The following is a 14396-nucleotide window of genomic DNA, read 5'->3' on the forward strand; positions in this document are numbered from 1 at the left end:
TTCAATTATAAAGAAACCAACATTGATTCAAAAATATTTTTATTATCTACAATAACTTAATGCGGTCCCGCAAACGCGTAAAGGCTATAATGAAACTAGTAACAAAATTTACAATAATTTAAACTATAACACGTTCGCAGTAGAGTCTATAATCACTGTCGGCAAGATATCTTTTTATATTTACAATAGCATTTTGGTTACAGCTCGATGGTCTTGCCGTGTTTGTTTATGTTCTTCATGTTCTTGTTGCACAGCTCCAGCTCGAGCCGGAGTCCGTCCACCTCCGCCTCGAGGGTGCGCGACCTCTTGAACATCTGCACGTAGTTCAACTGTAACTGTTTCTGGTATCTCAGCACCTTGTCCTTCTCCTCCGACCACTTCCTCCTCTCGTTGTTGAACTGTGTCTCCTTGGATTCCAGCTCGCACTTCAGTCGATCCACCATCGCACTCGCGGGACAGTGGTCTCCACACGTGTCTGGGAGCTCCCCGTTCAGTCTTTGGACCTCTGCGTCTTCTAAGGCGCTGTCGCTTGAGGTCCAATGGTACTCGTTGGTTTTGCAGACGTCGTAGATGCCTCTCATGGTACGCCCGCATTCGATTCCCTCGTATCCACTCAGTGAGACGTCGGATAACTCTTGTCTGAGTTCTTTGAGTTCAGTTTTTAGTTTCTCTATTTCGTTTTTGCTTGTCTCCTTGGTTTTCGTGAGGTCTGCGACGCTTTCCATGAGGTCGGTTGTGAGTCTGTCCACGTCTGCCTGCAGTCGGTTTGCAGTTTTCTCTTTCTCTTCTGATTCAGCTCTGAGCCTCATGATTTCTTTTTCTTTCTTGTCGAGTGTCTCTCTCAGTTGGCGGCAGTCGGCTTTCAGCGTGAGATACTCGTGGCCTTTGGCAGTTTGTTCATTCTGAAATCAATATATTAGAGCTTATTAGTTTATGATGACAAGGTTAACTATAGTATTCTTAAACCATTTGTATCTTATTGAAATTTATTTCTCACCACGTAGTACGTTGTATATTAGAGTTGATCATAATTTAAGGTGACCTACTATTGAAACCAATTTATAAAGCTTACACTTTATGAACCTAATAAATACCTAAGCAGCCGATGTAAACGGTTTTAATAAATCACCACTAATCTGTGCCGAGTATAAAACATGAGTACACGAGCTAACGCTAATACCGCGTGTTGAACACGATGTATTAGTAATTATTAAGACTATAATATTGAGTTTTTTGTGAGACATGTTTGATAAATAGCATTTCGTGATCCGATCAAATGTTATTTTGTGTTCTCTTCGAGTTGGCCATTAATTTGATCATGATCCAATATGATAAAGTTTTTTCATTTCTATATACAAAAACGTCTTTAAGTATTTATTAATTTCTGTCATGAAAAAGAACTCAGCGTATCCTAAATCTAAATTTACATTAGCAGCAATATTTCCATAAGTGCACATGCGATTCGCCGCGATTCTCGCAAGCTTCAAATTCGCAAAAGTCAGCTTGCTGTGATTGTTACACGGTGGAAATCGCTTGAAGTTCAGTTTAGTTTTTTTGGTAATGTTAACTTCGCTGTACCTGTGCGTCCTTGAGCTGTGTCTTGAGCAGCGCGATCTCGCCGGCGCGCTGGCACAGACTCCATTCGGTGTCCTCAAGGCGCTGTCGCAGCAGCGCGCGGTCGCGGCGGAGGCGCGCGAGCTCGGCGTCGCGCTCGTCGCGCCGCGCGCCGAACGACTGCAGCATGAGGCCGCGCGGCGCGCGCACGCGCACCTCGTGCCCGCGCAGACGCTCTGTTGTACTGCAATTTACAAATACACATTTTTAAAAATTGATTTTTAGGTATTTTATAGTTTGTTTGAGTTTTAAACGAAAGTATGCAAACAATGACAGTGTTTGTTTAGATTTAAACTGTAATTATTGAACACTTAACATCTAATAATGTCAAAATAACTACTGCGGTACAGTCGTAAATTATGTTGTAGTTGTTCATCTAACTAATATTATACATGCGCAAGTTTGCAAAAATGTTTGGATGTTTGTGAGATGTTAACGCAGAAACAGCTGATCGAATTTGGATGGAATTTTGCATACGGATAGACCATGTTCTGGATTAACACTTAGTGTACTTTTTATCCTGGTAATTCGTTTCTATGGCAAATAATCGATTTATTTAAAACTGATGATGCTTGTGTCCTACATAAGGCGCTATGATTTTTAGATGAGTTTTAGGGACCTTTGTAGAGGGAAAGGCTTTCCTCGCGGGCGAAACCGCGAGCAACACCTAGTATTCTTCAAAACTAAACAGTCCGAGGAATCGTCTTAAATAATACTTATTGAAGAGACCAAGTTTGCAGTAATTCAAAATAAATTAATGTTATGAAATAAGCACAAGGTCGATGGATCTCATGCTTTACTAGTTATTGTCGCTTAATGATCTAAGGTATAAATAAAAAATACAATAGATATAATGCTGAAAACGAACATTAAACGGAGACTTCAGAAATTAAATGACTTGAAGTAATAATTACTACTAAACATATTCCATCACGTCATGTGTAGATTTTCTGTTAAAATTTATTAATTTACCAGGCTATAACTTTATCTAGGACATGATTTACCCGTGTGCCAAATTTCATCCAAATCCATTCAGCTGTTTCTGTATCTATTTCTAACAAACATTTAAACCTTCAAACCTTTGCACAAATTCGCATTTATAATATAAAAGAAAGATTAATAAGTTAGTAACTTTCAAGAAAAATCAACCTCGTGTAGTTTTTATATCGAGAGAGTTCCTCAGAACTGTGTCACTCGTCGAGTTAGAATCCGCATCCTAACAAACCCAACGAGGCTAAATAGGGAGTAACACCATTTATTAAGTTTTAATTTCTCGTTATAAATTATTAATATGGTTCTCTAGTTAGCAGCGGCAGCCGTAAAGAGAGAGCGGCCCGTCCAATATATGTGTTAATTTCATGCAATAGAATGAAAATGATGTCGACTGATCAATACTTAGTTTGAAGAGTGGCGTCGAATAAAACCACTCAGTGATGTTGTTAATAAGTGCATAATTTTACACGTATTATCAAATCCAATGAATATACGCGAAAACGTTTTTAATGAATGAAAAATATGTTGTTATTTATGTATGTAAATCGTCTCACATTAAAAAAACTGAATACAGATGCGGCGAGTATCTAATAGATAAAACACTTAATTTCTTCATAATAATTAACAACGTGAAAGGGATCCCTTCATGGTATAATTGTAACAAGTATTTTTATTGTAAAATGTAAGACCTAAGCATTTTAGCTGTTCGAAATGTAGGTACCACTATATGGTATTTAAAATAATCCTCATAAGGGAAACTAACTACTCTTACACCTTAGTAATTAGTAAAGTACTATTCAAATACCATATTGGCGTCCACAGAGAGCGTATATCTTAAGGATGATCTATTAGATCAATACTTGAAAACACAACAATGAGTTACTGCCATTGAGTACAAATATATCTCATGTGAATGGAATACACACACCATTAACTATCAATAAAAACAATTTCAAAACGAAGCAACGTTCAACTTTAAACAGATAATGATATTCTACCTTCCAGAGATACCATCGGCCGCATAGTAATGGTAAAATTAATAGAAATCGTTCATGAATGTGTGTAAATTTAATGTTCATATCGTAAAACAGACAGCAGTGGGTCATGAGGTAAGTAGTTTTACAACTCAAGGCTGGTATCAGCCGGATACCGGGCCGACCAGCCCGCGGCAATGTGGCCCATCGGCTATTGTTTTGTTACTGATAGATGACCGCAGTTGTAATCAATATTAATTAATATTAGTAAAACCTTACCAACTAGAAAAACATACAAAGCTTTAACATTAAACATTTTAGTGTATGCTTCTGTTATAGGTAAGTTCATCATTATTTACAGATTGATATAAAACTATTTTGCAGACTTTGCGGTCTCGTTCATATATTTAAAGAATTTGCAATTTCATCAACATAAATACTTAGCTACTATATTGATATAGTAAGTTATAATTTTAATTTCCATTGCATTTGATTGGCATTATAGCAAATCTAATTTCATTTAGGAAAACCACAAATTAAGATTTTTGAGTAAATGCGTCTCATAAAAAAAGGCGCATTGTCAATTACAATGCTCCGAAATAAAGTAAAATTACAAATTACAAATTTCATGTGGGTTTCATGAACCTAATTGATCTTTGTGAAAGAAGCCTTTAATTCAATAATTTATATTGCCAAACTACATCCGCTACAGATTTAAACGGATGAAATCAACATTCCTAGGAAGATAGAACCGCCTTTATATTTATATTCTTATGGATCATGACTAAAATAAAATGTATAAATAAGAACATGTTTCTAGTACTATTATTTCTGTCGCATGTGCAAAACAGTTTCATTCGACGTAAACGATGACTTGAAATTTAATTCCAGTTATTTAAAACTGCAGTTGATCTACATAGATAAAGAGGCAGATAAAAATAGTACGTATCTAACTGCTTGACAAAGTAAACCGCATGTCATTTTGAATTAATAAAGTTTTCATTCCGCTAAACGAGGCAAACGGGTAATTCGCCTGATGGAAAACCGCCTGATTTAAAACAATAGCAATATCACCCTAAATTACTTATAAACTACTTGCAGGTAAAATTATTTATAGTATAGAGTTTTTTTTAATCCACAACTCTACATAGATTTTTCTATTTGGATAGGAACATCAAACCATATTTTGATGTCGATTCTACATTTTTGTATACGACTGCCAGTGATTACAATTTTCAGGCTTATATCCTTATTTTTAGTTAAGTGTTATAGTATTTCAGAAGACATGATTAATAGCATATGTTTACCTGTAATCATGATGATCTCTTTCCAACTCAGAGACGCCGGAGTCGGCCGGCGACGGCGCAGGCGCGGGCTCCTTGCTATCCGCGCTGCTCAGCACAGACGTTGACTTTGTTCTGGAAATTAAGAGCTTGTTTGTTTGAGCTTTGTTACGGAAAAATCGATTTAGTGCTCATTTTGGAAATAAAATAATTTGGGCATTGTTCGCAAACATTTACAGGAAATAAAATCTTGAGATTGACCCCATGATCTTGAGATTGTCAGTGCCAATTATTTTATTAGGTACTGTTTTGTGTATAAAATCATAATTCATATCAGCCTAAATTACAAAAATATAATTTCAACTGAAGAAATACATTTTTTGTGAGAAGGAAATGCGTTAATAATGTATGACGCAACAATAATAAGCGACTTGTCTTAGAAACACATTTGTTAAATCACAATGCTAAGTTTTAATAGAGTAGAAAATCCGATATTTGTTTGCTTTCTTTAGTGTTTGAAACGCACGATCATCTCTTCCCTTATAATAATATTATCATATTCAACATTTAAATATTTAAAACCTTTTAATTTAATAATTAATAAATCGATTAAGACAAATCTGCATCATCTTATCTCAACTATGTCGATATAGTAATTTGTATGTGTACAAATTCTTGCAAATTAGGAGCAATTATAACACATGAATATTCATCGGTTAGTCAAATCGAATTAAGTATCAGCATAAAATTCTAAAATTATTGTTTGTTTATAATTCATGTTGTATATGAAGGAATCGGGAGATATGCAGATCAAAATCGCCTTGTCTAGGTCGTAAATGTCTGATTTTCGAATTTGTTTCTGTAGATAAGGAAACATCGTGAATGTATGCCAATAGCAGTGTAAATACAATGACGAACAGCCACACATTATGTCAATAAATCGTACAAATTTTGTGACGTTAACATCATAACTGCATGGGATTTTAGACTCTAGTTGAATACAAATATAAAAAAACACGGATGAAGAAATATTTCTTGTGGGATCAAATACGTTAACCATTGTATCAAATCCTTGTGCTGCTGAACGAAGGTTATCAAACATTGAATGAAAGGTGACTCGATGCCTTATATACTCCTTTCGAGGCTACGTAATAAACAAATTAGTGTAATATTTCGTAATATGTTGCAAACTAACATGTTTCTATTATCTTTAAAAACGAAACACACGCTTTCACACACACAAACACACTGCAAGCTATTCCGACTTTAAAGATACCTATATGCAAGTCTTTTTTTGTCACCCTTTTTTTTGGAGCACGTTATTTCTCGAAAGCTTCAAATTCTTATTTTTTTTTCGGTCCGTATTGCGATTTTTTGATATTTTCTAAATTTCATTTCGTGCCCCCACAAAAAAGCCTTGCTTATATCAATAATTTGCCATTTCATTCACCATTGATTTCAAGTATACCTGCTCGGGGGAAATTTGGATCACTTTCAGGCCAGTTACCGAATATCGTATTATACCGCGTTATCGGCAGCTGCCGGCGATGACAGCAATCGTCTTAAAACGGTAAACTCTCGGGTTAAAAGGAGCTGAGTGTTTTTATTAGTTTGTTTATTACACATCGTCACCTGAATCTGAATTCGATGTTCACGTTTCTTAGATAACGCCCGATAGGTTTTATGTTATATTTATCGATGTTTTACACATTTCCATAGTAATGTGTGATGAGTTTTTATTTTAATAGTTCGTCTTTAGCAGTTTGATGCGCTATGGATGTCAGATGCATATCGATAGTGTTTTATCTACTTGCATATCTATTTATGTCGCTCATAAATTTAAACTTCACTACCTATTTTAAAGTTAAAAATAGTTATCAAATGCTAATATTTTCGAGTGATTTACGATTTACATAGCCATAGACACTAGAGTAGGAATATATATAGAGTTATGTAATATGCGACCAATGAAATTAGGCATTATGAGACTTAACATTCGATGTCTTAGCGACGAGTACATTAGCAAAGTCCTCCTGCCATAGCTTTGCTACTAACAAGCTTGTCATTCACCATCAGACGAGGGTCCAGTTAATCTCATAATTCATATAATAGTTGAAACTACCATGACGCGAAAAATTTGCACATACTATTTACACTTTCTAGAAAGTCATGGTAAATTTTCGACTACACATTGCAAATTAGTGTTGTCACTCTAAACTACGGAAAAATACAGGCGTCTCAAAATAGGTATCTATGCCGATGGTACTGTTAGGTCTTCAGTAAGATCTTAGGTCAACTTTTTGCTGGACGGACGTAAATGGCATTTTTCGTTGGTATAACGGTAACTTTTACCGCAACTCTTGTGTTAATCAAGGTACTTATTTAATTTCAAAAGCCATAGTAACAGTCAAGTTAACGATGGTTGCAGTTTGAAAATCGAAACCGGCATCGTAATACCCTCTAGGAGACGAGGAAGCTCTAGATTCACTCGCACTAAGTGGTTGCCCCCATTCACAAGTTCAATGAAAACTTGAATGTTGACACTACATCGCCATTTTAGTTTTTAATTCAATAGGACCGCATATTTTTTTGATTTGTTAGAAATTTTATAAATTAACTTATATAACAGATATTCAAGTTTTAGATATATCGGTTACTCGTACAGTATTTAAACCATCAGAGAATACTTTAACCTCTTTTCGGATTTGAGCTCCTCATAAATATTAAGAGTATTTTTCGCATTTTAAGAACGAATATACAACCTGGTTATCATGTTTATAATATAAAATACTTTTAGTTACTGCTATGTAATCAGTAAACACGATCACGTCACTATTCACTACAAAGATATTAAGCACTATAGCTATAGACCGGACATCAGGACCTTTATGCTACAAAAGTTATTACCAATTGGTAATGAGTTGTTTTATTTGAAATGTCCATGTTACAAGATGTCATAAAATCCTTAGATTATAATACATAAATAACATATTGACAGAAAATATGCTATGTGCGTTAAAAACGTGCAAATCATAATATGGAAAAAATATGAAGTACTTATTTTTCATTGTTGTTTTGCTATGTCAAAGTAGACTGAGTAACCATCGCATGAGCGCAAAATGTTTGTATGACAACCTTGTCAATGTCTGCTCTATATAAACTTTGATTACAAATCAATGCGATAGACTGCCGTTATCCACTGCATATTACATATCAACAATTTGAATAAAACTTACTGTACTTTCCACGAAGTTTAAGAGCGGTAAGCTACGAATGGTCTGATGGTGTGTAATTGGTGTAATATGAAAGGAACGGAGCGGTCGCGGTCGGCGGAGCGTCTTGCATCAGCGGCGGAGCGTGACTGCTCGTTAGTTTGTTTGTCTATTGTGTATTTACAAAGATAATGCCATTTAAATGAACTTCTTTGTAAAAAAGTTAAAACTTGACCTACTGTATGATGGGAACGAGTAGCGTGCGTAAAACGTAGGGAATTTTGTGACTTGTAAGTATGAAATGTAAGATATTTATTGCAGTAGTCCAGTAACCTATATAGCAAGCAAATTAAAAAAAGATATTGGGAAGGGAGAAGCGAATGCATGCTAAATTCTGCTTAAAAGTCGTTAGTACATCCAGAAGTAAATGATGAAAAATGAAACTTATGAGAAGTGACAATATATTTACGTCACAAAAAATAAAGAACGACCTTTTAACAATGATGACAACACAATTATTAAACATATTAAGTCGAGGTAATTGCAAAGATTACGTGTAAAAAAATAATCTGAAGAAATCGCACGAGGAAGTGTTATACAAAAAAACGAACAACCAAATTACAAGTACGTGATTCTAATTAACATACAAATATTAAATACCGGATTACGTGCAAGCATTGGATATTTTCCGTGTACATGAGAAGTTTAAGTCAATTTACACAAGAACTATTGTGATATCGCCTACCTTTTTTGTCTAAACTTTATTTGTAGCGTCTTTTTAATGTAAATCCGTTAAAATCCAGGTGGGGTTTGTAAAAATGTATTATTGGTTGCAAATAAGTTGAGTTCACCATATCATAAGATAACTTCGAACAAGTGATGCTTCAGAGAACGATAAAATAAAATGTAAACAAATGTTAACAGTTTTATGCATAAATTCATTTCTCCACTTTTTGTATAAATGTCTATTGTATTTTTCGAATTACACAGATCTTGATTTATTCGACAAGAATCTATTATTTATTAACACTTAATTATTAACGTACGTTATTTAGCTTTAGTGTGTTGATTTGAAAAGTATTAATTTATTTATTAATCTTGGGACAACAAACAGTTACACAATATGTATTAAATTAAATACAGTACAGTTAATACAAAGAATAGTAACGGTGTAACCCACAACGTTATCCTATATCTATATCCTTAAGTATTATTATAGTGTATAGTTGTATCTCTGCCCTTCAAGTATGGAGGCGTGAACTTGTTATGTTCAAGCATTTCCTTAGTTAATTACGTTAAGCAGTAATGTAGCCGTCTCCCGGTCAAACGAAGCATTGACCTTTGGTAATTGTCTGGAAGTCAGTGGGTACGACCGGAGACGAAACTAATCGAATGCCATATTTAATTCTTTTAAAGACAGTTTTAGCATAACTGTAGAAAAATAATTCCGAATGAGAGCATTTTTGGGAGTATCATGGGATACACGTTGTCTGAACCCTTGTTTTTTTCTTTACTTTTTACGTTCTTTGACACTTTTATTTACAGTATATTATACGAATAATTTTTCCTTCTTTCCTTATAATTTTTTGTGTAATATTTCTACAAAGATACGCAATATACGTGTTTTAATGCAAGTATAGACAACGCACATTCATCTATTTGTTATTCAAAAATTAATTTTGTCGTATTAATGAGCAAATGTGAGGCTTCATTCAATTGTATAAAAATATATAAGATCACCGCTACATTACCACCACACCACAAAAGGCGTCATATTACAATATACCTACCAGATATCAATGGGAGCGTGTTAAACAATAAAAATTGTATAATTAAAAATGCAATTTGAATTTCGACAAATGCCTGTTCATCAACCATAGGCTTACAACATCGTATTTACGCTTTTTAAATTAATATGGTTCGCTGGTTGTAAAAGTATTACATGGTTTGATGCCACGAGTATAATCCTTAATGTTAATTGGTAGAATGAGGGTATTTGTAATGAAAAGGATTTTTATAGTTTTAAGTGCAGCTTAAAAAACATATCGGGACACGTGTTTAAGCTTTTGTTACTACGTAGAGTTACGATTATTATAAATATGTACATAAGGTAGTAGAACCTTTACGCCATTGGTAAAAGATTTAAATTAACAATATTAACATAATTGTATCGTAGTTTTTCTTTTTAATTGTAACACATAATATGTGTTTCAAAACTAAAGTCTTAACTCCTCTTATACAAGACAATATAAGGAAAAGTATTTAAAACAACTTATCCTTATATCCCCCCTGCCCCGTTCTTCACTCGTAACACGACCTCCCACCAACTCCCCATGTTTCCCTATTCCCTCTTGATGTGAGAACACCTTTATCTTCGGACGAGGAGGAACCGCTGTGGAGTGCTAAGTCAGGAGTTTGCCAGTAACCAGTCCGCAGTACCCGGTGATTGAAAAAACCCTATACAATAAATACTATAAGTATATATATGTATGTAGATAATTGTGGTAGCAGATCTAAGATACATTGTTGTGAGCTAATCTTACACGATACGATGCAATGCAATGATGACGCAAGATGTGCTCGCTACTTGCAGGCAGATGTTACAATTATTAAACCTAAGCTACAAAGAATACTATTGATGTATAATGTATGTCAGCTATAAAATATCTGAACAACATAAAACTTCAAATCGGCTTTAATCTTTTGTGTTATTAACAATTTATTTTTTTCTCTAGTAAATAAACTTTAAAGATGACTTTGTTTTGGATAAAGAAAAAAGTATATTTCGATTGGAGTTAATGTGTAGAAATGTATTGAAATTTTGAAATTGCTCAACTACTTTCGTAGACGTAAGTATTTTGTAGTCTATACTCATTGACCCAATTTGTAATTTTTTGTTATCTGTCAAAACATATTGGGAGTTGATGTCACATTAATAATAATAATTAGTGATTAAATATATATCTAAAGGGCTATAAATCTAGAAAACTTTTTTAATATCTTACCTAAAATATCTGCAAGAAAATGATTGTTATCCATGAAGGGTAAGTCTTCAAAACGCCAGGGCAGAATTAGAATATGAAAAAGCCTTATAAAATTTGAAAACTAGTTTTATTTTGATGTCTACATTCGCGTAAACATAACAAATCAATATACAATGATAATATTATGTAACATTGGTACATCATACTAGATATTCTATCCGTTAGGCTTTACATTGTATTAGAAATAGATTATGTGCATCGTGCATGCTACATAACAGTTGCTATTGTTACGTATAACTTTGTTTATTGCTCACAAAAACTATTTCTAAACTAATGCAGTTGTGATGGGTTTTAATTGGGTTTATAATAACTAATTAATATTCATTATTTTTATATTACAAAAAAACTAAGGAAAAGGCTCCTGATGGTAATCGGTTTCCGTGGTTTATTACCTTAAATATTAGGTAGATCAAATCCACTTTGCCGATCCTCTAAGTTTAAAGCGATTTTTACAAACGTTACATTTTAGTCTCCAGGGAGTTTATTTCATGTGTTAATTTTTAAAGGAAGTTTCTTTCAAATTATGTACAGCAAAGCCGCGGGTTTTTGCTAGTAAAATAAATTTAATAAATCTTAGTGAATCATTAGCCTAGGAAACAAGTTCTTCCTTGATTACGATGCGCAACGCCTACTGGGAAGTGGTGCGCACGCGCACGTTGCAAAACTAGCAAAATGCGTCGGATACGGGAAATCGCCGGATTCAATTACATTACATTGGCGAAAACAAAGACAATTGCTTGTTGCGCTGTTTTTGTTTCCTATTGTTCATACCAATAAAGGAGTGGAATTGGCGGATTCTTGCGTGCAATGAAATACTGGATCTTTATGCTCCAATAACTACGCCCGTGCGTGATCTAAAAACTTGGTCCTGGTTGGGCCATTTCTGCTACTCTCCAGGGTCTGCGCAATGTGCCTGAACATCGCCCTATTTACAACACTGGTACAATGCATTTTGTATAAACCTTGTCTTAGTGTGAGTGCAAAGGTAAGTTTATAAATGTTTGTATTCTTAGATTTAATGCTTGATTCTCATGTTCGTCGTCCACAGTCTGATTATATGTAGACACTAAAGAATCGTTTATTTAGGAAAGTAATTGTTAGAAATATATGTTTTACATTTTTTTTTGTTACATATATAATATTTAATAATTAAATATGATATCGACTACTCAACAATCCCTTAGTCTCAATATAAAGCAATGATCGAAACCTCGAGGCCAACGAATTCTCAGCATGGAATAGGCATGAAAAAGCGTGAGTATTTAGCACTTTATGCTAATAAGAATAGGACCACCGGTGCGCGGTTCCGTAATTCATGTCGAATGCCATTGTTACATGGTTGCGTATGCAGAGGATGATATTTAGTGCCTGCGAGGATTAGTTGACAACCCATCTCAATAAGTGGTCATTATGAATATAAGCCATGCTAGAAACACAACCAAGCCACTGTGTATCGTGGAATAATTTCATTTTAATTTGTTTCGTCCAGGCCGGCATAATTGTGTCAACTGGCGAGGGGTAATAGTTTCTCGTTAGTCGAAACTCTATTGTGACGTCACTCCATATACTACCAGGTGCAGTGTGAACATTTTGCCGTGTAAATAAGTATAAAAAAAATATATAATAAAATGATGGGGATTAAATATGTAATTGAAGCGGCGATAGCCTAGTTGGGTGTGGAACGGACTGCCAAAACGAATGTCCGCAGGTTCAAATCCCAAGGGCACACACCTCTGACTTTTCTAAAATCATGTGTGTATTATTTGTGAATTTATCGTTCGCTTTAACGGTGAAGGAAAACATCGTGAGGAAACCTGCGCATCTGAGAAGTTCTCTATAGGAATTTCGAAGGTGTGTGAACTCTACCAATCCGCACTAGGCCAGCGTGGTGGACTAAGGCCTAATCCCTCTCAGTAGTAGAGGAGGCCCGTGCTCAGCAGTGGGCAAGTATATAATACAGGGCTGATATTATTATTATTAAATATATAAAGTCAGTTATAATAGTAGCTAAATATATTCTAAATTTCAAATCGGCTTTAAACTTTTGTGTCCATATCAACAATCGTTTTTTCTTCACTAAAATAAACCTAACAGGGTTTATTTTGTTTTAAATAAAGAACAAAGGATATTTCAATTGTAGTTAATGTGTAGAAGCGTTTTGAAATTTGTAATTTGTTTAGAAAATTGTGTTGCTGACTGTACATTTCTAAATAAATTATGTTCTTGGTGATACATAGTGGTTGATTGAGGTTTTTGTCATGTTTTTGTATAAAGCTATGTGACCTATACCGGTGCAAAGCCTAATTATGTTTACAAATACAATATATAAAAGTCAAGGCCAATCGTGAGATTTTTAGCAGCATTTAATGGCATTTTGTAATAAACTTTACGGAAGTATTAAGTGTTTGTTTATTTACCTATTGTTCACTTTGTCTACCGATTGTTTAATTTTATGAACGTGTTGAAGGTTAATAGAAAAAAAATAAGGTAAGTCGGTAATAAATTATGGAACATTTTTAAGAAAATAATATTATAGTTGTAGTGTGACAAAATTGTTCGAATCTTGCATCTTGGTTACAGATTAGCGTGCACAAACCTCTATCTTGTATTAAAATGTGGCTTTCAGTTAATATTCAATCACCACAATTATGCAAATAAATTTTCATTTCATTTCATATGTAGGTAATAAAATTGCTCAATTTTCCTAGAAGCCGCGTTTTACTTTGAAATCATTGTGAATGCAACTGATTTCGAAAAAAGGAGTTTTGTCACGATTCAAAAAAGTTTACCGTTGGATATTAATAGCGCCTCTGTCCACCCTTTTGGTAATAATTATAACAATAGTTTAAACTACATAAAGATTTAGCAATATACAGGATGTTGATAAAAAACATTATCAAAACATGCGTAGGCGCAGGCCGGTCGGTACATATCGTTTTACGAAAAGGAAATGACTGAGCGATGAGTAAATGCAGCGATGCATTCTGTAATGATAAAAAACATAACTGTTTTGCAAATAAATTATCACTGTTACTGTAATATAAGCTTGTCTTGATGAATATGGGTTGTAACAATAAATAATGTGAGTTTTTCACTATAGGTCAATGACCCGGTACGATATTAATGATATATTACACACACACACACAAACACGCCTTTTGTTCACGATAGGGTAGGTACAACTGGTTCATCCAAATTTCGTCGAGTGAATTCAATTCTATGATGTGATAGGGGGCGAGTCTGATGGTTTATATATAAAACTATGCAGGATTGCAG

General features: G+C 34.3%; 1 protein-coding gene across 3 annotated transcripts in view; it reads right to left on the minus strand.

The window, feature by feature from the left end:
• Positions 1-22: 22 nt before the first annotated feature.
• Positions 23-14396, minus strand: part of LOC115440344 (leucine zipper putative tumor suppressor 2 homolog) — a 102705-nt gene continuing 88331 nt past the window's right edge. For all 3 annotated transcript variants that reach the window (XM_030164601.2, XM_030164602.2, XM_030164604.2), the window contains 3 exons: positions 4889-4999; positions 1579-1798; positions 23-902 (listed from right to left, as the gene is read on the minus strand). In XM_030164601.2, coding sequence (XP_030020461.2) covers positions 198-902; positions 1579-1798; positions 4889-4999 — 1036 coding nt within the window. In that variant the 3' untranslated portion in view covers positions 23-197. The remainder of the gene's footprint in view (positions 903-1578; positions 1799-4888; positions 5000-14396) is intronic.

The sequence above is a fragment of the Manduca sexta genome, chromosome 19, assembly GCF_014839805.1.
Source record: "Manduca sexta isolate Smith_Timp_Sample1 chromosome 19, JHU_Msex_v1.0, whole genome shotgun sequence".
Taxonomy (NCBI): Eukaryota; Metazoa; Arthropoda; class Insecta; order Lepidoptera; family Sphingidae; genus Manduca; species Manduca sexta.